We start from the raw sequence: 24,800 nt of genomic DNA on the forward strand, positions 1-24,800 counted from the left end.
TTGCCCAACCTTTCTAACCAAAACCAGATGAGTCATTGCACTCATTAAAAGATTCCTGGGAAACCCTCCACTCCCTGAGTGTATCAATACACCAGCTCCAAAGAGGAAGTACCAGAACCAGCCTTACAAATGGAGGCCTTTACTGTAACCCTTCAATCACCAGTGCTGTTATGCATTGTCTTGCAAATGGCAGGAGGTACAGAGGTTGATACGCTGCTGCTTCCACTTCAACTACAGCTACCCAACTTCCATCCCCAGGCCCAAAAATACTTTGATGGGACACCTGGGAACTGTGAACCAATGTATTGCCATCTCCACACAATTGTGAGTCCCGCTTTGGTGGATGCCTATCACAATTTCCCCACAACTGGAGGGAGATAACAGGCAAGTGATTGCTGGATACCATCCATTCTGGCTATTTCATTTGAGGTTTTTCTCCCCATCCCCTCCTTTTCAGAGACTACTTCAATGAGGAGATCCTCCTTCAGGAGGTAGCATCTTTCCTCCAACAGGGAGCAATGGAGTGGGTGCTGCCTCAACATCAGGGAAAGGCGCTATATTCAAAATATTTCCTAGTTCCCAAGAAAAAGGGAGGTCCTCAGTCTGTGCTGGCTCAGCATTTTTATTTGCAATCTAAAATTCCCCATGTTTTCCAGGGATGCTTTTTAGGGTCCCATTGTAAAGGGTACATGGTTCACAGCTCTTGACTTGAAAGACATGTGCGTTCATGTGGACGTTCACCTTTCCCACAGAAGATTCCATAGGTTTGTGTTGGATGCCAAACACTACCAATACTGGGTACTTCTGTTTGGCCTAGCAACAGCATGCAAGGTCTTCACAAAGTGTTTTTTCAGTAGTAGCAGCAGCACAGCTGAGATGAATGTCAGAATCACTGGGCAGCCAGCTGAGATTAGAGCAGGTGCTGGCTAGTGTGGAAACAGGCACAGCTGGAGCAGAGGTAGTCTATTAGAACTACTAGGCAATGAGAGTATTCCTGGCCATGTAATGTTGAGCCGACTGGAGACACTGCTTCCCTTAGGAACTTACATACCTGCCTTGGGATCACCTGGGTGAATCCTTACCTGTGGATTGGCTGAAGCCTGGTTGAATGTCATGTGGCCTATCACAAGACCTGTAGGTAATTACCTACAGAGGCTCATCACACTTTCTGGCTTGGGGGATGACTCGTCAGGTTTAAACTGGCTCAAGCAGGCTCAGAGGTAATTCAGGGATGACTCATCAGGCTTAGACGAAGAGGTAACTCAAAGATTACTCATCATATTTTCCTGTATTTAGATGACTAGCTTCTGAACAGCTGATCCTGCCTAGAAGTCCTGGCATCAATTACATTGCTACTCCACTTCCTAGCATCCTTGGGATTCTGTGTAAACACGGAGAAGTCTAACCTGACTCCGATGCAGACAGTAGAATTTATAGGAGCAGCCCTAGACTGTCAGGGCCAAGGGCTTATCTCCCCACGACAGAGTTCATGCCATGGGCACTCTGATAGACCACGTTACGCACAACACTTGAACATTAGTTTGGATATGCCTTACTTTTTTGGGGCACATAGTGTCATTTACTTATGTGGCTCTCTTATTGCGGATCAGATGCAGATACAAATTTTATATCTGTGCAGGGCTCTATATATCAGAAATACATTATATATAATCAGAATACTTAACAGTGGGGGCTAGAGGGCTCAGATGGCTGTGTGAAATTTCATATTCTAAATAAAAGGAGCTTTTCATTCCTAGGGTACTGATGCAGATACAGAATCAGGTCCATAGGATTTGAAGATCATTACTATCTACACCCATTAGAGGTAACTTGTGTGAACTTAGTTGGTGACCTTAGGGCAGTTCCTAATAACCAGAAACCCATATTGCAGAAATTGCAATCTCCCTTGTTGGCACACATGGCCTCCTACTTTCTTTCTCTCTAACCCTCAAGAAGTGGTGCCTTCAAGAGGCAAGATGACATGGGAAAGTTTTTGTACTACTAGTATTTAAATTTATTGAGCAGGGGCACAGGCAACTTCAACTTATTGTTCTGGTAATACAGTTACACTTCATGAGCCCCCCCCCCCCAAAATCAGATCTACACGATTTGGCACAATTGATACTGCATAAACAAAAGGTTCAGGACTAGAATGGTAGGAGGGAGTTGGGAGGGAGTGCTTAGGGTTACCATATTTGAACATTCAAAAAAGCGGACACTCCATGGGGGTGAGGTATTTGCTTGTGCCCCCCTGGCCCTGCCCCAACTCCACCCCTTCCCTGCCCCCATTCCAACCCGTTCCCCCTCCTCCCTCCCAGCTGTGCAAAACAGCTGTTTCGCGGCACAAGTGCTGGGAGCTAGGGGGGAAAAGCGGGCACTCTCTCGAGTGATCAACATTCACTTTCTTTCTCGAATGATCAACTCTTCTTTGGGGAAAAATAATAATGGCAAAATCCCGGACTTTTTTAGATATTTAAATATTCCTCCTGGACAGTGATTTAAGAACCAAAAAGCTGGACATGTCCGGGAAAATACGGATGTATGGTAACCCTAGGAGTGCTGAAGGTCAGGACTGATGTGCATTGGCAGAAGTAAGGTGAGGGACCTGGGACTGTTACAGTGGGGGAGTGTGTGTGGGAAGGAAAGTGGGGAGAGTTGCAGAGAACTGGAATAGTAGGGATGCTATAGGTTATGACTGAAATGCATTGACAGAGATGTGGGGGGTGTTGTAGGTCAGGATTGCAGTGTGATGGTGGAGCTAGGTAAGAAAACCTGCCCTAGTTCTTACCTGCACTAAGCTTGGCTCAAGTAAAGTGAAAGATTAATAGCACTAACTTCACTGTTAGGATAGAAAGCAGAGCAAACTAAAGATTGGTTAATCAATTTCACATTGTTTGGGTTTCTTGTATGAATCCTCTCAAAAACAATATATCTGTACTTGAGAGTTTGACAGTTGTGCCTTGAAGTATTCATTTCTCCAGCCCCTTTAGAGCCTTTCATTCCTTAGTAACAATCAAATTATGAGCAGGTTTGCAAGCTGTGGTAGATGTCTCTGTATTTTAATTGCAAATACGATGAAACCAAGACCTGTGTGTGGTGTTCGCCGATTAATCACTGTGAGGTGTTTGACAGTGTGAACTAATTCTATTTTTCAAACTGAAATATTGTAAGGTTCTTTACACATAAGTAAAAATATGCAAGTTAGGCAATATATACCAGTAACTACTAAGGACGCTGGAAAAGTTGTTATTCCAGTGAAGTTGATTTGGATTTTTTGTAAGAACAAAACATTTGCCAGGGTCTTGAATATTCCACACACACCCACCATTGCTTTTTTTTAAAGACTTCTTGTGCATATATCCAGGAGATAAGTACGCTGTGGTCAAGAATGATGACCACCTCCTGATGAGGTTAAAATGGACTTAATTCCATCCTGAGTTCTTCTGGATGGAGAAGCAGCAGTGATGTGATAATAGTGTGATTTCTAAAAGCCTTGGTTCAGAACAGACCAGCAAAATAAGCCACTTGGGAAAATGTTCAGCAATAAACGTTCTCTAGCTTCAGTGAAGAAGTAGGCTATTGGCTGGGGAAAACAAGTTTTCTGTCCCTTGGCCCGCACCGCTTCCTGCAGCTCCCATTGGCTGAGAATGGCGAACTGCGGCCAGTGGGAACTGTGATCGGCCGAACCTGCGGATGTGGCAGGTAAACAAACCGGCCCGGCCCTCCAGGGGCTTTCCCTGTACAAGCGGTGCCCCTAGTTTGGGAACCACTGATCTAAACAGTAAAATATGACGTAATACATGTTTTATTACAAGAGTACATTCTTTGTTAGTGTTCTAACAATGGGCATGAAGTCAAAATCCTATTTGACTCTGGTCTTGCATTCTGAAAACAATATACAGAGTTTCTCAGAAAAGAACTGTTAACTTAGCTGTGTAACAAAGCAAAAAAAAAAAAAAAAAAGTGGGAGGTAAATCATGGGACACAAGGAATGGGTTTGATCAGTTTAGGTGAAGAACAGAAAAAATTCCCAAAATACTGGGAATAGCACTCCACACCCACTTCTCTCCTAACCTGCATTCTACTGTTTCTGGGGTGGGAGGAACCTTAATATTAATAATTTTCTTGCTATACCAGTTTACATAATTATCAGTAAAATGCTATTCTGTTACGAAAAGTGAATCTGTAAAACAGACAATATAGGGTTTCACGTTTGTATCTGAGGCCTTTTCTGCACTGCCACTATACAGCACTGAAACTTTCTTGCTCAGGGGTGTGAAAAAACACTCCCCCTTAGCAATGCAAGTTTCAGGGCTGTAAAGTGGCAGTGCAGACAGTGCACCAACACTGGTAGCCATGCTCCCAGCACTGGTAGCTACTCCCTTTGTGCAGTTGGGTTTTTTACAGTGCTGCGACTACACAGCCATGTTAAAGTGCTGCTGCGGCAGTGCTGTAACATTGGTAGTGAAGACATGCCTTTAATTTCCAGAGCAAATTGCTCCTGTTACAAGTGAAATAAATAGATAAATAATACAATTTTTATATCTTTCTTTTTTTCCCCCTCCCAACTGCAAATTCACCCTGGTATCTAAAACCTCAGCTGGGTTTTCCATTCTTTTACATTATCACCTGTAATTGCTTCTTCAGGCCAAATTTAGCTCCTTATCGGCAGTAGGATTGCACTGCTGTAACTGCATGGCAAAACTTGGCCCTGCAGTTGGAACTTGGTTAACAGTTCTGTGGATGATGTGTAAACCAGAACAGAATCCAGCTCCCTCTCCTATAGCCTTTCTGAGTATAACAGCACTTTAAATATCAGCAAAGACTTCTGATTGATTCCGCTTGTCAGTTTGATTACAACATGTTCACAGTGCCTGAAAATAGCTTAGTTACTAAAGTGACAAACGTATTGTCTTGACAATGAAAATAAAGTACTGCCTCATGGGAAATTGCAGAGGTAATATTTTGCCTGACCATTTTGGATGGTGGTCACCAGTGCCTTGGATTCATTTCTTTTTAAAAGTGTGTGTGTTCTAGTTCCCTTTTTTTGCCGTTCTTTGTTTGGTCGGAAAGATGCCTGAATTATCATATGCATGTCATTAGTGGATGTGGTGTGATTAATATACAAAGTGGTGTTGCTAGCAGGTTTGGCTCAGTGGGACTTTATTTTTTAAGTGACCTTGGTGCATTGAACTAGATGTGGAGATCAGTATCTTTGAAACAGATTTGTGATCATTTCTCTGTGAGCTAATAGAAGTATGTCATAGTGGTGACACATTTAGGCTTCAGAGAATGGAGTCGGTCTGCCTATACTGCAGCACCATCTTCGTTGTATAAGCTAAGGGCTGCTTCTTGTTGAGAGATGTGGAAAGGAGAATTTGTTAGCTCCTAGCATGCAGTGGGGATGGAACTTAAGAAGATTTTTTTTTTTTTAAACCTCACCATTCCCCTGTTTCTCCTACACACGCACACCCTCCTTTGCCTTCATTCTCCTCCACCTGCTTTGCTCCCTGTCATTTTCTCTGTGACTGAGTCCCCCTTTTAATCTTTGCATCTGATATGAAAAGCATTGTTATGTGTACTTGAGGAAAAAGTAGTTTCTCCAAGTTTGTACGTATTTTATGTAAAACATATATGTGTGACTTTTTTGAAAATAAATTCTTAGTTACTGTAGAATATGTTTATTTGTTTCACTTGATAAAATGCAATTAAATCCAGGGGAATGAAAAGTGCCAGTATGTATATCTGCTGCTCTTAAGTTGCAGACATGCCATCTGTAAATAGTTTTTTCTGTGTTTCTCTTAATAGTTGGAAATAAGAGTGGGGTTTGAGGAGAAATCGCCTTTAATTTAGTTCAATATTCTCTCCACAGACCCTGACACATCTCTGGGACCTGCAATGACAAGTCTGAACAGTAGCCATGCAGAGAAAACTGATGAAATGTCTTCAAAGCAGTCTGCCCCAAAAGTGCAGGTTCAGCGATCTATTTCCCGAGATGTCATCACCATTCACTTCTCGGCATTTGGGAAGAAGGAAGAGGAGGAGGAAGAGGAGTTTAAGGAGTCTCCCAGTGATGAACTGGAAGACCAAAGCATTGTAACAGCACTTGAAGCCAAGGAAGACCTCTGCTTTGAACATGGTGGCCATGATTTTTGTGGTCCAGCTACCTCACATAGCATGGTCGACTCTGCATCCCTCCTACCTTCGTCACCTGTGATTTTGCCAACCGTAAACACTGTAAAGCCATTAGATTCTTCTTCATCATCGCAAGTATTCGGTGCAGTGCCATTAGTTCCATCGCCCTCATCTGATTCGTATCATGTAGCTAGCTCATCAGGTGTGTTGTCTCCTTTGGAACAGAAAGTCAGCTCGTCATCCTCCCCATTGTCCTCTCCATCTAAGCCAACTGTCTTGTGTAGTGCTTCATCCACTGTTTCTAGTTCAAAGCCTTTTATGAGTTTAGTTAAGTCCCTTTCAACAGATGTAGAACCAAAAGAGCCCACCCCACCCACAAGACATAGACACTTAATGAAAACTTTAGTGAAGTCTCTGTCCACAGACACATCTAAACAAGAATCTGAAGCTGTATCCTACAAACCTGACTCTAAACTGAACTTACACCTGTTCAAACAATTCACTCAGCCTCGAGTTACAGGTGGCGATTCCAAAACTGCTCCCTCTTCCCCATTAATGTCTCCTTCAGATACTCGTTCCTTTTTTAAAGTACCTGAAATGGAGGCTAAAATTGAAGACACTAAAAGACGCCTTTCAGAAGTCATCTATGAGCCTTTTCAACTACTCAGCAAAATAATGGGCGACGAAAGTAGTAGCCACAGGCCCAAAGCCTTATCTTCAAGTGCTTCAGAACTCTCAAATCTTTCCACTTTAAATGGCCATTTGGAAACCAATAACAACTATAGCATTAAGGAAGAAGAATGTGATTCTGAAGGGGACTACTACGGAAGTGATTCTACTCTAAATAAAAGTAACCAGTACAAAACTGCTGAGGAACATGTGAAAGACACTGAGACTAATAACTCTCAGTCTGTAAGCACAAAGGACCTAAATTTGAAGACTTCGCTGGTACTGGAAAAATGTTCTTTGTCTGCACTGGCAAGCAAAGAGGATGAAGAGTTTTGTGAACTGTATTCTGAAGACTTTTTTTTAATAGAGGATGAAAGCAAAGTGGAAAAACCTACAGAACCTTTGCTCCAGGCAGAAATAACTGAGGAATATGGTATCGCACTCAGTAGCGAAGATGAAGTTGATTTATGTGTGCAGCAGCCTAAACTACCCGTTAAGACTTTGTACTTCTTTACAATGTTAGTCTATGCTTATCTTATACTCCCTCTCCCTAGCTACTTCTGTGGACTCTTCCTGGGAGTTGCCCTTGGATTTATGATTGCTATCTGTGTGATTTGGCTTCTTACACCAAGTGCTTGTGAATATCACAAACTACATAAAAATCTGAGCAAGCAGTGGAATACAGCATCTCTGGACATCAAGGAACCGGAAATATTGAAGGTGAGGTTTCTTACTGGACATACCTTACTCTGGCTAGAAAAACTAACTTAGTTAGCTCATTTGCACCTTAGAATCATATCTATCAGTGAGTGCAACTGAAGTACCCCTTTGGGAGCATGTGGTTTTGGCAATATTAGAAATGATTTAGTAGGCAAGAGTATTCTACTTCAGCTGTCTTAGTGAATTACTTATGCAAGATGAGAGAGCTAACGTTGCATCCAGCTACAGAGAGAAATAGAATAATCACCTCTAAAGGAAAAGGGCAGATATGTTTTGAACTTGTCTTTCAGAATTGCTGAATGGAGTTAGTGGCAAAGATTTCTTTTTTTAAGCATGTTGTGTGTGAAATCCAGTGTGTCTCAGACAGTGTGCTTTGTTTCTTGCGGAATTTGCTGTCCACATTGCAATTCATCTCATGTAGTCAGTCCAGAAAGTTCCAAGAGCACTGTTTTTTTGTTTGCTTGTTTTTTAGTGAAGCTTCCACATTTTCCAATATAGAAATAGAGAGAAAACAAACTTACCTCAAATGTCAGATAATTAGGGTGGGAGGAGGAAATGGTAAGTGGAAAAATGTCAAGGGGGACAATTTTGGTTGGGGTATGTGTCTCTATTTGAATACTGTGTAAATATCTTGTAATTTATGTATTTTAGTTTGATAATTGCAACCCATCAAATGAGCTAAGACCTGGATTTAAAAAGTTCTAGCACTGCGGTTTTTCTCCTTGTTCAGAGCCCCTGTACTCTCTTGCCTTGTTGAATTTACAACTGTACTTTGTCCAGCTGTGACCCTGCTGATCACTCTTTCTATTACTTTGATGTTTTCACTTGGAGTCACGTAATCATCTTTTTACATTGGTGACCACAATAAAAATAAAAATTGAAAAAGAATAGGCAATTGGCTAATTGGGTAGTTTTAGATAAGAAGTTATGTCTGGAATAGAACATAACCTCAAACTTCTCAGTGACCATGAATTTTGCTTGATATCATTTTAACTGATTAAAATCTCAGTATACTGTGAGTCTTTATTTTTAAAGTGACATGTTTCAGAGTAGCAGCCATGTTAGTCTGTATCTGCAAAAAGAAAAGGAGTACTTGTGGCACCTTAGACTAACAAATGTATTTGAGTGGAAAATTCCACTGCATGTATCCGATGAAGTGAGCTGTAGCTCACGAAAGCTTATGCTCAAATAAATTTGTTAGTCTCTAAGGTGCCACAAGTACTCCTTTTCTTTTTTAAAAAAAATGTCCATTAACAAGTCAACCCAAAATACTGGTTATAAAAATAACGAATAGGCTGTTGCGAAATGGTGCATATCTCTTGGTGTTCTTAATGGAGTCCATTCCCATCAGAGGACATAAAAATTTTGCTGCAATGTGTCTGGCTGCACTGGAGAATCGGACTTCCTAGACAAGTTGCTTATTTTTTCCTCTAATTGAAGACTATTCTGTTTTTTAGGTGGATGACAGTTAAAACTCTCTAGAAAGAGTCTACTTATAATATATAATTGATTAAACTAAATACTGATTATTAAAGGAATATAAACTGGTTGGAGCTCTCTTTTAATCTGTTTTTAGTTGTCACATATTCAGGAACATAATGTCATGCTTTCAAAGCCCTTCAGTCAGAGATTTGGGGAAGGGGAAAACAGATTAAAATAGTGAATATTTTTAATGACACGTTCTCTTGAATTTTAACTTCAGAATATTTATTAGAACAAGTAAAAAATGTTTTCCTTTTTGGTATGATCTTTATAAGTTCTCTTAGGACTGTTTAGTATTTATGTAACATTCTTCATTCTGTGTTTTTCTTTAGAAGAATGGCTTGGTTTTTTGTAATGATTGATTTTCTTCTGTGTTTTTTGTTTTACTACTTTTCTGTTCCAGTATTTTTTTCTCTGAAGCTGAGACCTTCAGCCTACATGCTATCATGTGCATTTGTATATTTTCTCACTCTAATTTATAGTGTAAGTTCTTTGGAGTGGAAAGTGTCATCCTTATGCATCCGATGAAGTGAGCTGTAGCTCACGAAAGCTTATGCTCAAATAAATTTGTTAGTCTCTAAGGTGCCACAAGTACTCCTTTTCTTTTTATCCTTAAGACTGTTCCAGAAACACTTTGTGTTCAATAAATAATCAACTCCTTCTTTGCTGTTCTCCGTGTAGTTCTCTTTCTTCTACTTATTGTTTTCTCAGGCTGGGGTCTTCCTCTCAATCATTCTTGTTCTCTTCAGCGCAGGTGTTCATGTCACTAGCTTGTCATCCCAAGATGCACACTGGCTGACAATTACCTCTTCTCCAACAGGTGACCATAAACAGGACTGTCTGCTCCAGCAGCCCTGAAAGGTTTATAATCTGAAGAGTTTGTTATTTTTCTCTTTTTGTATAAAGCTATGGGGGAGGAATTTGGACTTTTTTACAAAATTTATAGTAACCAAAAAAAAATTTATTTTTTTTTTGGAAAGCTGAAAATTTTCAAGGAAAGCAGTTCCCCCAAAATTCTTTTTTTTAGTGTAAATAAATAAATAATTTTTTTTTTTTTTTTTGGAAAGGGAAGGGAGAAGAAGTAATTTCAGTTTTCAACCAGCCCTAGTTCTGGACCCTGAAGTTGAGCAGGCTTGCAGTGCAGACAGATTTGTAGTTGACCATTGTAGCCAAGCAGTCTTTCGTTCTGTTGCCAGTGGAAGGATAGATATAATCTGGACTCTCAAGAAGTCTTGACTTTAATCACTTTCATTTTTCAAAGCTTTGGGGAATGTCACAGTGAAAAGCAAATTTTGTCATGGTCTGTGGTTCTGTGTAATCTGTGGATTATGTCTGTTGGATAGATGTACTGAAGAGTATGATTTAAGGAAAACGGACATTCCCACTGCTTACATTTTATACTGACCTCTTTTGTAAAATGGTTTGAGATCTGTTGATGAAAAGTGCTATGTGAGCTAGGTATTACTGTTTCCCTCACTTCCATGAAAGGAGGATGCACAGATAAAGTATCAAGGAAAAATCTTGATTTTTATTTTTCATAGCATGCTAAATGCCTGTCCAAAAAAATTGGAGGTTTTTCCTCTTTATTCAGTAACCACTTTAAAATTAAAATTGATATATAAAGACATTGTACTGCCTTGCTAAAACCAAGGATCTAATTTTAAAAAGAAAAACCAGCTTTTAACCAGCTCTGCTGAAGCAGAGGTAGCAAAATGGAAAAACTACTAGCCTAGTCAGAGATGTGGGATGGACGCTTCAGAAAGCTTTTTTTATTCAATTTTCCATTTAAAGTTACATTTTGAAATTCATTAAATCATATGCTATGTGTTTGCATTAGAATGAGCCCAGAAAGATGTTTGGAATTTCATGTAAGCTCTTTGAAGAATTTTTATGTATATATTTTGTTTAACTTCCTGGGTTGGTTCCCTGTCTCTGCATGTCATACAGTGTCAGCTTTCACCAGCACACACTGGTAGCCTTTGGCTACTCACTCATTATCTTTTTCTTTTCTTTTTTTAAGCATCTTGGAAGCTTTAGGATTCCCTTTGATCCTGGCTTAGCCTTGGGAAGATTAAACCATTCTAGTCTTGACGGAGCCAGATGGGGGGTGTTCCCCAGTTGATAGCTCTCCTGCACCGGTTACTCCAGGAACCTTCTTTGCCATCATTTCATTTCTTGTGGGTTTCATCCTTTGCAGGCTTTTTTATTTAATTCTTGGCATTCAGGCAGATTATCTGAGGGCCATACGATAGTGGTAAAAAATATTACACACAACATCTTAATTTTCTATAGTGGTACTTTAGTTTCTAATCAAAGGATAGTGAATATTTTGGATGGCATTGTGTATATATAGTAGGTGTGCCCAGATTTTGCAAAACTGAACTTGCTGAGGGTTCGGCAGTAACTAACATGTATAAAATGGTATGTTACTTACTTCAAGAGAGAACATTGCATACTGGGACCTGTAGTTTCTGAGAGTTCCTTAGCTGAAGGCTGCTGAAAACCACATTGTAGAATTCTGTGGCCTACATTTTTGATCTCTCCAGATTAAATGCCTCAAATAATGGGTGAAGTGACTAGCATGGTTGTAGCACTTCTGATTTGCTGCCATTGGATTGTAAATGGATGCTAATTTTAGCAAGCTAACATGGAAGCTCTCGACCTTTCTGGTTAAGTAACTAATAAAACAGCATGACATCCACTTGTGTAGTTGATTATATTTGAATGATTTTAGTTTTGATTAGCTCAAGCAAGAGTCACCCACTAAAAATCCATTAATTGCTGAAGCTACTAAACTGTGGTCTTTAAAACAGGTGAGATTAACAGGAATTGCCAGTTTTCACTTCAGTCCTAAAAAGAATTCTTACTACCTCTCACAGAAACTCCTCTTTCTAACATTAACCTTCATCCAAAAGCTTCATATGAATAATGGGGAGAGGGTCTTCAGATGCTTGGAAGGCTGTGGGAAGGCTGGATAGCTTCAACCCATGTTTGTTAAACTTTCACAAACATAGTCTGAGATGCACTGAACCTCTAATTTATAAAAGCATTGCTGGTGCGTTTTTGAGGGTTCATTGATGTCATTTAGCACAGCTGTAGTTCTAAAGGGGATCTGAAGGAGAAGAGAGAAAAGGTACTAGTCAAACTCAAATGGAAGGCTATTCCAAGAGTAATGATGGACTTGAAAGAAGGTGGGAAGTCAAGTGGAAAAAGAAAATAAGCACAGTAACAGTAGTTGGGAGGAAAAATAAGAAATGAGAGAGGGCAAACGTGGGCACGGCTGATGTTTGTGCAGAGCTTGGTGAGAGGCAAGGAGCTTGAATTTGATGTGGTAGAATAGACTAAATATATACAGTTTACTTTGATGATACACATTTAGTCATGAAATTCTCAAGCATTGAATACATGAGTTTAATCTATGTTTTGAAATGGCAGTGTTCTTAGTAGGGCCTGAGTTGGCTTCTGTTAAAATAATTTTCCAGTGCTGCATATGATTTAACTTTAAGAGGGTTCTGTTGGTGCGTAGGGGGCACTTTGCATTAGCTTGTTAGCAATCGTACAATGTGCTGTATTGTTAAGTTTCAACGTGCTTATGTGATAGAGTTTCAGTTTTAGGCTGCTGCTGCTGTTCCTAAGCAGAAAGTTCTGTGTACATATTGTTCAAATACTCTCATATGAAACAGTGACAGGGAAGAGGGATCAGCACTAGAGGTGGATTAAACTGGGTGTACTTTGGTCCTCTCAAATCAAAGGTACATTGTATCTGTGTCCTATTTACCTCTGAGAATAAAGTTCATGGTGCAGATGAGGGCTCAGTCCAATAAGGCATTTTAACTAGCACAGACAATGTATTCTGAGTACGGATTGGGGGGGGGGGGGGGAAACTGTCCTGAATTTTGAATCATTTTAGAATCTAAAATAATAAAGAATAAAGTCTTTGGCCAAATGTTGTATAACTTGATGGGAGATATTAGGGTTCCCCTTTGTCACATGGGAAAATGTCCTTCTACCTTAAATAGTTTACTGCAAATGTGAAATTGGGAAATACGAATTTGAGGATTTTTCCATATGAGGTTTTCAGGGCTGGATCCATCTTGAATACTTCTGGGCTTTGGTGGGCAGGTACACTACTCTCATTTGATCTGGCTAACTTCCAAAAGATCTCACAAAACTAAGTGATTGGGCAACAAAATGGCAAATGAAATTTAATGTGGATAAATGTAAAGTAATGCACATTGGAAATAATAACCCCAACTATACATACAATATGATGGGGGGGCTAATTTAGCTACAACTAATCAGGAGAAAGATCTTGGAGTCATCGTGGATAGTTCTCTGAAGACAACCACGCAGTGTGCAGCGGCAGTCAAAAAAGCAAACGGGATGTTAGGAATCATTAAAAAAGGGATAGTCTCCATCACATTCTCTATCTTATTGCCTTATATAAATCCATGGTACGCCCACATCTTGAATACTGTGTACAGATGTGGTCCCCTCCTCTCAAAAAAGATATACTGGCATTAGAAAAGGGCAACTAAAATGATTAGCGGTTTGGAACGGGTCCCATATGAGGAGAGATTAAAGAGGCTAGGACTTTTCAGCTTGGAAAGGGGGGATATGATAGAGGTATATAAAATCATGAGTGATGTGGAGAAAGTAAATAAGGAAAAGTTATTTACTTGTTCCCATAATATAAGAACTAGGGGCCACCAAATGAAATTAATGGGTAGCAGGTTTAAAACAAATAAAAGGAAGTTCTTAACTCAGCGCACAGTCAACCTGTGGAACTCCTTGCCTGAGGAGGTTGTGAAGGCTAGGACTATAACAGGGTTTAAAAGAGAACTGGATAAATTCATGGAGGTTAAGTCCATTAATGGCTATTAGCCAGGATGGGTAAGGAATGGTGTCCCTAGCCTCTGTTTGTCATAGGGTGGAGATGGATGGCAGGAGCGAGATCACTAGATCATTACCTGTTAGGTTCACTCCCTCTGGGGCACCTGGCATTGGCCACTGTCGGCAGACAGGATACTGGGCTAGATGGACCTTTGGTCTGACCCAGTATGGCCATTCTTATGTTCTTATGTACCATTTCTCTCTCTGCTGTTCCCTCTTGCACTAGAAGCCATCCTCCTTGCCACCTTGATGACCTACCATCCTACTAACTCTTTATCTTGTCAGTTACTGCTTTCTGAATAACCACTTCATCTGCAAAGCTGCAAGAGCTAGTGAGCAGAAGGTTGGATTACAGTTGATGCTAAACATCCTGAGGTGTATCTATGCCACCTCTTTTTTTTTTATCCTGCATTTTGGATTTAGGTAGTACATTTATATGACACGGGGGATATAGGCAAGAGGCTTACCAGACCCATCCAATTCAGCATGATTCATGTATTGCGTATCTGTGGTGAATATTGCTGAATGCTCAGTCTGTTTCAGTGTATTTGCTCTTGATGTTTAGGTTTTGTGTTAGTTTGGAAAAACTGTTCTCGACTTCAAATAAAGGTTTGGTTTGGGGTCCATGCCTTGGATTAACATGAGCAAAACTACACTAGCATAATACTTCAACTTTATTTATATTATGGTATTAACAAAAGTCTATAATAAGGATCAGGGACTCAATGTGCTAGGTATTCTACAAATACAGATAGATGTGGCCCCTGCCCCAAACAGCTTAATTTAAGAGCAGACTAGAGAGGGAAGGGCAAAAAACAGGAGTGAAGTGTGAAAGGAGACACAAAGGTAATATTCAGATCACATGTTTACATAGGTCAAATATGAGCACAGCTTGATTGTCATTTTGGAAGAAGAAAAAATCTTCGTGGACTTATAATAATTTTTTTTCCTTTTTGCTACCTGCCTATTTTATATAGCTTAAAAGAATACTCAACTGATTCTTTTAAACCTCGTATTTCCAGTAAGGTGGGGTATGTTTTTTGTTTGGGAAGGTTCACATCTGTATTCAGAATGTATTGCTTGAGCAATCTTTAGTCAACCGTAAAAATGATAATCACCTTTACCTGTACAAACTCAATGGGCTATGTGTCAGAGACACCATCTGTTATTAAAGGTGTCTTAACTTTGCCAGCATGTCTTATTACATCTATCTTAAAATATGCTCCGTATTAATAATCTAGCCAATGCACAGTTCTGATGGCTTTATATTTCAAGCAATGATACCGGCTTTTTTTAGATGCCTAAGTGGAAAAGGCCAGGTTGGTTAGACCCAGCATTTGACCTGCCTTACTATCTCCTTTAAAAAAAAAAACAAAAAACAACCCAACAACCCCAAAACTATTCTTCTGTCAATAAAATAATTAACAAAATGTAGTTGTTGTTTATGTTGGACTTGCAAAGTGATTTTCCAGGAATGTTTGATGCTCTAGAGCCAACCAGGGAGCACAAGTTTTTTAAAAAATGTTTGCAGAGCTGGGCTGGCAACATTAATGGTATTGCTGATGATGTTATTGCCCAAGTAAGGTAGCAATTGTTACAAAAGAGTCATATTGAAAACCTAAATGAGCATGGGAATCCATGTTTCCAAATGGAAAAGAAGAGCCTTCCCAGGAAAATGACTTGTTTTTTTTCAGCTGTTCCAGTTGGTTTAAAAAAAGTACTTTGTGTATCTATATATACCTGTACACACACACTGTTTTAGATTTCCATTGTTTATAAACAGGACTTCTCAAATGTTTCTTTGAGAAAGTACGACTGCTGAGAGGTGGGTGAATACCACACACACACATTTTGGCAAATATTCACTTCAGTTTTGAAACATTTGCTTTGGCTCTTCATGCCTCTGTGTTCACATTCACAAATATTCTAGAAAATTTTTTATTTGCATGAATAATTGCAAAAAAATAATTTTAAACTCAGTTTACTGAAAGTGAACTTTGAATTCCATAATTCAGCAGCAGCACTGCAAATTTTGAATTCTGAAACTTGAACTTTATACTGAAATTGATGATGAAATTCATGCCATATTGGTTAGCTATATGCTGTAAGTCATCCAGTCAGGGAATGGAACAAATACGTTATGTATAAACATGATGCAAATTTTAAATATTGATCATGAAGTATTTCAGTAATCTGAAAACCAAGAGTTGTTTACTGTAAGTCTGCAAATTGCAAATGAGTTTGACTCTTTGCAGACAGTTGATGGGGGGGGGGGGGGGAAAGTACACTTCACTGAATAATGTATTACAAATTATACATCCAGGGTTAGCCTTATTTGAAGCCCTCCACTCCCTAGGTTTTCAACCAGAACACCCGGTCTAAAAGGGACCCTGGCGGCTCAGAGCAGCACCGCCGACCAGGCCATTAAAAGTCCAATCGGGGGTACTGCAGCGCTAAGGCAGGTTACTCCCTACCTGTCCTGGCTGGCGCCGTGCTGTGCCCCAGAAGCGGTGAGCCGGTCCGGTTCCTAGGTGGGGGGAAAGAGCCCAGGCCTCTGTGTACTGCCCTGAGCACCGGCTCCTCACGCTTATTGGCTGGGAACCGGCCACTGGGGGCCGGGGGTGGCGATGCCCGCAGGCGAGAGCAGCGTGTGGAGCCTCCTGGCCCCCCTGCCTAGTACCTGCCAGGATAGGCAGCCTGCCTTAGCCTCCCTGCTGCGCCACTGATCGGGAGCTGCCCGAGGTAAGCCCATGCCCCTCATCCCTGGCCCACCCCAGAGCCATCACCCCCTCCTGCACCTCAACCCTAGCCCCCTCCCTCATTCTGTATCCCTTGGCTCCACCCCCCAGCCTGGAGCTCCCTCCTGCACCCCAATTTGCTCATTCTCAGCCCCACACCATAGCCTGCACCCCCAGCCGGAGCCCTCACCGCCTCCCGCACCTCAGCTCCCTGCCCCAGTCTGGAGCCCCCTCCCACACCCTGAACCCCCATTAGAGCCCTCACCCCCTCCCATACCCCAACCCTCTGCCCTAGCCCAGTGAAAGTGAGTGAGGGTTGGGGAGAGCGAGCCACCAAGGGAGAGGGAATGTAGTGAGCGAGGGGCAGGGCTAGGGTGTTCAGTTTTGTGTGAGTAGAAAGTTGGCAACCCTACCACTCCCCCACCACACACACAGGAACATTCTTTTTCTTTCCATCTGTACCTGGTTCAGTCAAAAAAACCAACTTGATAAAGTAAAAATATATACAAAAACCCAGGTCCAAAGGTTTATGGTCTTAACATGTTTATCTTCTGAGGGTTCTAGAGAACCCTGGTTTCTGGCCTGGCCACCTCCCACTGAATCAAATTCCTGGGCTGTTTTCACCTTCTGCAATTGCCTCCCCCATTAACTCATCCTGACCCCAAACAGTGCTCAGATGTTTGGGTGCAGCACTCAAGTCAGGCAGCACTGAGGAGAGATGCTAGTACTGAATCACATTCCTGCCAATAGCAAAAGGATAAAGGGGAATAAATCTTCTGTCTCTCACTGTAAAATCTCTGCTGCTACTTCCCACTATACCACATTCAGGTGGGTTACAGAGAAATTATCCTACACAGGTTCAAGGCAGCTGTTGACTGCCATGTAAAACAGTTGTCAGTCGTAGAGGTAGATCAAAATTTGAAATGCTCTTCTGTATGTTATGTTTCCCTTCCTTTTCTCTTAACTTAAAATGACTAATCTTTGGCTACATGAATACTTAATGTTTGGATTTGATGAATTAAAAGTATGACTATTCATAGGATTAATCTGGGAGTAATTGTCAATCATGGAGCACAGCTTTGATTTTGAGGTGTAAATTTTGTCCCTTGAGATGTTGTAAAACTTGCCCATAAAAGCAGTTGGAAATTTCAAAATTCCTCCATTTGAAAGCTATTGCTGAAGGGTCTTGGTAAGTATACTGTGTGTATATTATGTATACCAGTTGATCAATTATCTCCTACAGAGTCATTAGCTTTGAAATCTCTGTCATAAACATAGAATTCCCTAGTTTTCACATCCTTTTAAATAAGTATGCAGTAAGTCAGAAAAACTATTCCTGAAGTAGTGGGGGGGGGGGGGGGAGCGGGGATAGCTCTGTGGTTTGAGCATTGGCCTGCTAAACCCAGGGTTGTGAGTTCAATCCTTGAGGGGGCCATTTAGGGATCTGGGTCAAAAATTGGGGATTAGTCCTGTCCTGCTTTGAGCAGGGGGTTGGACTAGATGACCTCCTGAGGTCCCTTCCAACCCTGATATTCTATGATTGTAAGTAGCTGGTCATCTTTACAATTGAAGATTTTTGGTCTGGCTGAGTCAAAAGAAAGGGTGGCTACGGGGGTAAGGCACAATACCAGGCATCAGCAGATCTGGGTTCTTTTCTTGGCACTGGAGCAGACTCCCCTGGTGTTCTTGAGCAAATCTTTTACCCTTTTTGTGTCAGTTTCCTAATCTATAAAAATTACAGTGCTTACCAAGTGGGTTGCAATGCTATATTTAGTGTTTGTAAAGCATGCTGAAAGCTCATATGGAAGATGAAAAGGAGTACTTGTGGCACCTTAGAGACTAACCAATTTATTTGAGCATAAGCTTTCGTGAGCTACAGCTCACTTCATCGGATGCAATGTAGCTCACGAAAGCTTATGCTCGAATAAATTGGTTAGTCTCTAAGGTGCCACAAGTACTCCTTTTCTTTTTGCGAATACAGACTAACCCGGCTGTTACTCTGAAACCTGTCATATGGAAGATGCTATCCAAATGCAACATATATTAGTTGGCCTTCAGCTGTTATCCAATAAGTATCTGGATAGCAAAAGGAAGTTGAGGTTTAGTTCTAAAAGCAGAAAAGTATGGTGTCTTTTGAACGAGAGGACAGCAAAGAGGTTAGATGTCAGTTTCTATCTACTATAATACAGGTAATATGAATAAAAAAGCCCAAAGCCCCTAATCAGAATAGACGGGCTCTGTTGCACTAGGCATTGTACAAAAATATATTGTAGTAAAAGGCAGTCCCGACCCCAAAGAATTTACAATCTAATTTATTAGGAAACTGATAGCTTTGGGTGTAGCAAACTTTGGTTTATTGAAGAAAGAATGTACCTTCTGATGGCATTTCATCTATGAAATAGACTCAGCTTGCGGCACAGAACTGTGCAGAATATGTCCACTGGCTCAGAGTTCCATTTCCTCTTAGGCCTAGGATTTAGCAACGTAGCCCATGTTCCTTCTGAAGTCAGTTCTTTCAAGTATTTGATCCCCCAAAGCCTTGCATTAATATTGAATTGGCTGATCTTATGCCTTGAAACACTAGGCTGAGACTCACGGAATGGACCAAATAAGGAGCTAGTGTAACTCAGTGCCAGTTAGTGGAGTTACACCAGAGTTGAATTTGGCTAATGTTTCTGGAATTCACTTGGCCACAGTCCATTCACTTGGCCACAGTAATTGATGAAGTTTGATTGCCAGAAGCTAATGGTTCAGTTATGTTGTTGGAGCATAGATAAAGCCTTTTCTAATTTTTCTTTTTTTTTTCTTTCTGTTTATGGATGCTAAGCTTTATTCTGTCATGTTTATGCTTTACATCTGTTAAAGTTCCCTCCCCACTTTGAACTCTGGGGTACAGATGTGGGGACCCGCATGAAAGACCCTCTAAGCTTATTTTTAGCAGCTTAGGTTAAAAACTTTCCCAAGGCACAAATCCTTCCCTGTCCTTGGATAAGTACTGCTGCCACCACCGAATGAGTTAGACAAAGATTTAGGAAAAGGACCACTTGGAGTTCCTGTTTCCCCAAAATATTCCCCCAAGCCCTTTCACCCCCTTTCCTGGGGAGGCTTGTGAATAATTTACCAACCAGATAGGTAAACAAGGTGAGCACAGACCAGACCCTTGGGTTTTTAGGGCACTAAAAACCAATTAGAGTTTTAAAAAACAGAACTTTAGTACAAAGAAATAAAAGTAAAAGAAACACCTCTGTAAAATTAGGATGGGAGGTAATTTTACAGGGTAATAAGATTTAAAACATAGAGGATTTCCCTCTAGGAAAAACTTTAAAGTTACAAAAAACAGGGATAAACCTTCCTTTTAGCACAGGGAAAATTTACGAGCTAAAACAAAAGATACTTTAACGCATTTCCTTGCTATTACACCTAAACTTACAAAAATAGTAGGTATTATATAGTAGGAGCTGGATTACTTGCTTGGTTTTTCTCTTTGTCTCCTGAGAGAACACACAAAGAGCACAAAGCAAAACCTTCCCCTCCCCCCCCCCCCCCTGATTTGAAAGTATCTTCTTTTCCCATTGGTCCTTTTGGTCAGGTGTCAACCAGGTTATTTGAGCTTCTTAACCTTTTACAGGTAAAGGAAAAATTTTAGGCTACCCTTAGTTGTATGTTTATAACAACATCGTTCACAGATCATTTCCTATATTTAATTTGTGCCAGTTCCCCACCCTGTGTGTAGGTTTATAAATTTTTACATCCTTATGCAATGAAGATACAACTTTAAGTCTGGAGATGTAAGCTTTTTTTAAAATGGGGGAGAGGAGCACTTTCAGGGACAGGTGGCCTTCTGAGCATTTTTAGAAAAAATGTATTAAAGAGGGAGATATGTATTCCATTCCTGATAATGCCATTGACTTTTTTTGTGACCTTGGGCAAGTCTTTTTAACCTCCCTGTGCCTCTGTGTCCTCTATTGCTAACTGAATGAGGAGTACTTGTGGCACCTTAGAGACTAATAAATTTATTTGAGCATAAGCTTTCGTAGGCTAAAACCCACTTCATCGGATGCATGCAGTGGAAAATACAGCGCTAACTGGCCACCTTTTGTAAAGTGGCTTGATATCCCTGATTTGAAAGATGATGGTACAAGGTATCCTTTTCTTTATCTTCCCCATTTTATCAAGCAACATATTCTTTAAATGAATTAATTACGAAAGACTGGAAACAACCTACTAAAGAGGGATTGTTCTGATGAAGACTGCATATCTATCAGATTTTGCAGGCATTTCTGGACCTCATTACTGGAGTATAAAATGAGATCAATTTAGTGCTAATGTCGTCTTATCAATCTCTGTGAAAGTGGTACCAAGTGACTCTTGAAGGAAGTGATGTTTTGAATTCTGGCTCATGTGAAACTGACTGGCGGGCGTTTTCATTTATGTGCTTGATGGTATCTTTGTGCAGAAAACCTGGTATTTTTGAACACTTTGGCTTGTCAGTCATAAACTGAGTCTGCCTCTTGGAACAGTGTTTTCATGTTAAACTATAACATGCCTAAGATTTCAACTGTATTAAACTGTTACATTGCAATTATCTAATATGTCTGATTGCTTAAGTGTGGTACTAAAGAGCCTGATTCTGCAGTTCTTACAGGAGTAATCCCAATGGTTTCAATGGGACTACAACTCAAGTACGAAGTTGCAGGATTGGGCAAGTGGTGAGGGAATGAAAAAATATATGAAATGTTAGTCCATCTTAACCTAAATGACTTGAATTTCTTGTGAGTGCTCTTTAGAAGTATGCCTTCATAGGAAATTTAGGACAGCTTATGGTACTGGTAAGACAGAGGTCACACAGTTCGTTAAAGCTAGAAGCTCAACATTTACTGTCTAATAGCCAGGCCAGGTCCTGTTAGTGTATCTAGCTGTTTTAACAGTATGGCTGATCTTTCCTAAAAGCAGTTTCACCCAATGTTTAACAAAGCATTTTTCAATTTAGTTATTCTGCTGATAGCCAGACAATTTTTCCTATTCCATCCTCTAAACAAAACTGCTCATCTTTAAAGATGGAGCTCATAAGATCACTGTGCATGGCAAACACCTGCAGAGTAGTTTGACTATTCCCATTGTCCTCACTGAGTTACTAAATTTCTTATTTTAACTGCTTCAGTAGTACCAAAAAACAAACCATACAACCTCCTCAAACAACAATGAAGCCCATTGTTGATGTTCCAATAGCCTGGGATAATGTATCTGTCTCTAATGGATTATGGCGGCGGAATTGCTATATTTAAGCACAGTCCATTAATTTAATTGTTTGGACACAGTGCAAAATAGGTTGCAACATGGGTTGAAAATGTGTTCCCATCCCCACTGACTATTTTTCAGAGAGTGGAGGAATTTCAGAGAGTAACTAAATTGCTTTAAAAATATGAGAATTGGAGAAAAGAATCTTGAGGTTTTCACATGTCTTTTGCACTTGTTCTCCAAAGGCTTTATTCTAAATAAAACATGCAAACTCCCACCCCCCCCAGCAGATTTATTGATCAGCCAATTAAATTTGAGGTAAAATAGTAGATATTCTGAAAAAACTTCTGCATCAGACATATAGCTTCAGATTAATTAACAAATATTCAAGGATAGTCACTTGACAAAGAATTCTCACTTGACTTCAAGTAATGAAGTTTTTCATATATTCATGGACCTGTTTAAATTTATTTGCTGTTAAATACCTCGAAATTTCAATGTAAAAAGAAAACTTTGCTTCCTTACAAGTCAGGAAAACTCAGGACTTGCATACACAAATATTTTATTTGGAGGAAGCTGGGGTGTGAATCTTCCCTGTAATAGCCTGTGCACGCTAACTGTTTGTGTGGACTCTGCTGATGCACATTAATAGTTCATTAGTGTGGTTTGAGCTACCCTGCTTTGAAACTGGGTTAACATATAGTGTCCACACAGACAGTTAATGTGTGGCAAGCTGGTGCAAGATAGATTGCACCAGCCTGCCGTGAAGTGAAGGTTCATGTAGAGTTGCCCTCAGAGTTTATGTACCGGAAGTATTGTATTAGACATTATATCTAAAGTGTTGATGATGGCCTGGATATTAGTTAAGTAATAACTAACTTTAATTTCTTAACTCTTTTTTGTAACTTTGTTCTTTATACTAAACTATGAGTGTGCATAGTACCCATTGTCTTGTTTTATACGCTGTTTGCCATTCTCTGTCATTTTATGCAGCAACTAGGTATGGATAAGATTTTCAAAAGTGACAATTTCTGGGTGCCCAGAGCCTCTGTTTGGGTTATTGAATATAGAGAGAGTAAGCAAATGATCAGGACAGGATTTTTAGAAGTGTTTGTTAGACTAGCTGATTACAGAGTTTATCCAGTTATTTTAAACCTAAAGCTGGAGCACATGTCAGAAATCAGTAAAGCTGTGTGGGTCTCTTCTAATTTCATTATCCAGCCATTCTAAGAAAAGAGTCAGGAATATATAAACAGAGGAAAACAAGATGCTGGTTTAATTTTGTCTGATTGCTTTCCAACTAGGTCCATTTCTGCAGAACTGCTGCCTAGTAAGCTCTCATGGGGGAAAGAGGTATTCTGGTATTCTATAATTCTGTGATGGAGTTGGCCACGGCTAGAGGGAAGACCTGCCACATGTACAGGACTGCACCCTGAATGAAGGGTTTTCTAGTCTGTTATTGCACCTCTTTGTAAGGTGGACTCTATCAAGACTTTACGGCCAAAGGTTCAGTGGAGATGGGAAGAAGTCTTGATTTTTCTTCCCCCAAAAAAACAAAAACAAAACAAAGTGTGATGGTAATCTGAGGACATTGGTATGGTGTGAGCTGTCTCTAGTGTTGGTGCAATGTTGGTGAGAGCCACTGCCTCAAAAGCATGCCCGTCTGTCTGTATGGTTATAGGAAGTCCAGAGAAAGCTCAAAGATCTGCATTACACTAGAGAACTACTTTGGTGTGGAGGGGGAAATTTTACATAAGCCACGTGGATACTATGGTTTGCACAGAGTAACACGCTATGATTGTAGGCAAGTCTTGTGATGTCCTTGTGTTTTGATAATTCCAGCTGGAATTTCTGGATGAAATTCAAAACTCAAGTGAAAACTAGTTGCTGTGTCTGCTCTGAAACTTTTTGGCTTAATAACTTCCAGAAAGGAAGTAGGGTGGGCCCATTACAAACAAACCCTGCTGTATATACTGTAAATCATCCTGGCTTTACAAACTGTCTCCTTGATGCATTTGTATTTCTGTATGTGAAGGCTGGTTATGTCCAGTGTAAACAAAACCCAAATACAAAATGTCTCTAAAAGCCAGTTTAGGTGTTGGTGAAATCTAAAAGCAGACTGTATGTGTTTTAAATTGAAATGTCAGATGTGTGACTTAATGTGGTGGCTACTGAACATATAAAATAGCTTAATTTTCCTTGTGTTTTGTTTGTGGGTATTAGTGAAAATGCAAATAGGTGGTGGAATTTAATATAATCTAGGTACCATTAATTGATTGATTTTAATTAAAGAGTCCTCAGAAAATTATGTAATGTCTGTCCTGAGAAACTGACTGGCACCGGCTCCCAATGAAGTAAATGGGCCTTAGAATATTGTCCTGTTTTTTGTGTAGGAGAATATTTTTAGTTGATTATAGTGCTGCAATAATATATATTGACTCTTTGTATAGTGGCTTGGGTAATGTATTTTTAATAGGGTATTAAGAGATGTATGTTCATAGACTTTCTTTTCCTCTTCCCTTTCTCTCTCCATCTCTCCCATGCCATCTCCTCCAGTATTGTAAGGATTTCTGCTGTGCACATTTAAGGCTTGACTGCAAGGTACTGAGTAGCTTCACTTTCCATTGACTTCACTGAGCACTGAGGATGCTCAAAACCTTGCAGGACTTGGCTCTTAATGCACAAATGCCAGAGTCACTATTAAAGTGTCATCTGGCAGGCTAAGACAAGGAAAACATTAACTTCATGTCTCATGAATGTATGCTCTGGGTAATACACTGCTGCTTTCCTCCTCTGACAAGTGCCTCTGGCTAATCTGGTACCCCCAGGTTTGGGAATAGTTACTTAAATATGGAGTAATTTTCACCCATAGATCTCACAGCACTTTATAAAGGTGAGTAAGAAACATTTGTCCCTGTTTATACA

General features: G+C 40.2%; 1 protein-coding gene across 5 annotated transcripts in view; it reads left to right on the forward strand.

The window, feature by feature from the left end:
- The window catches only part of TEX2 (testis expressed 2), a 113,425-nt gene that overhangs the window by 47,751 nt on the left and 40,874 nt on the right, over positions 1-24,800 (forward strand). For all 5 annotated transcript variants that reach the window (XM_074971978.1, XM_074971981.1, XM_074971982.1 and 2 more), the window contains exon 2: positions 5,873-7,524. In XM_074971978.1, coding sequence (XP_074828079.1) covers positions 5,899-7,524 — 1,626 coding nt within the window. In that variant the 5' untranslated portion in view covers positions 5,873-5,898. The remainder of the gene's footprint in view (positions 1-5,872; positions 7,525-24,800) is intronic.

This window comes from Natator depressus, chromosome 14 (assembly GCF_965152275.1).
Source record: "Natator depressus isolate rNatDep1 chromosome 14, rNatDep2.hap1, whole genome shotgun sequence".
Classification (NCBI taxonomy): domain Eukaryota; kingdom Metazoa; phylum Chordata; order Testudines; family Cheloniidae; genus Natator; species Natator depressus.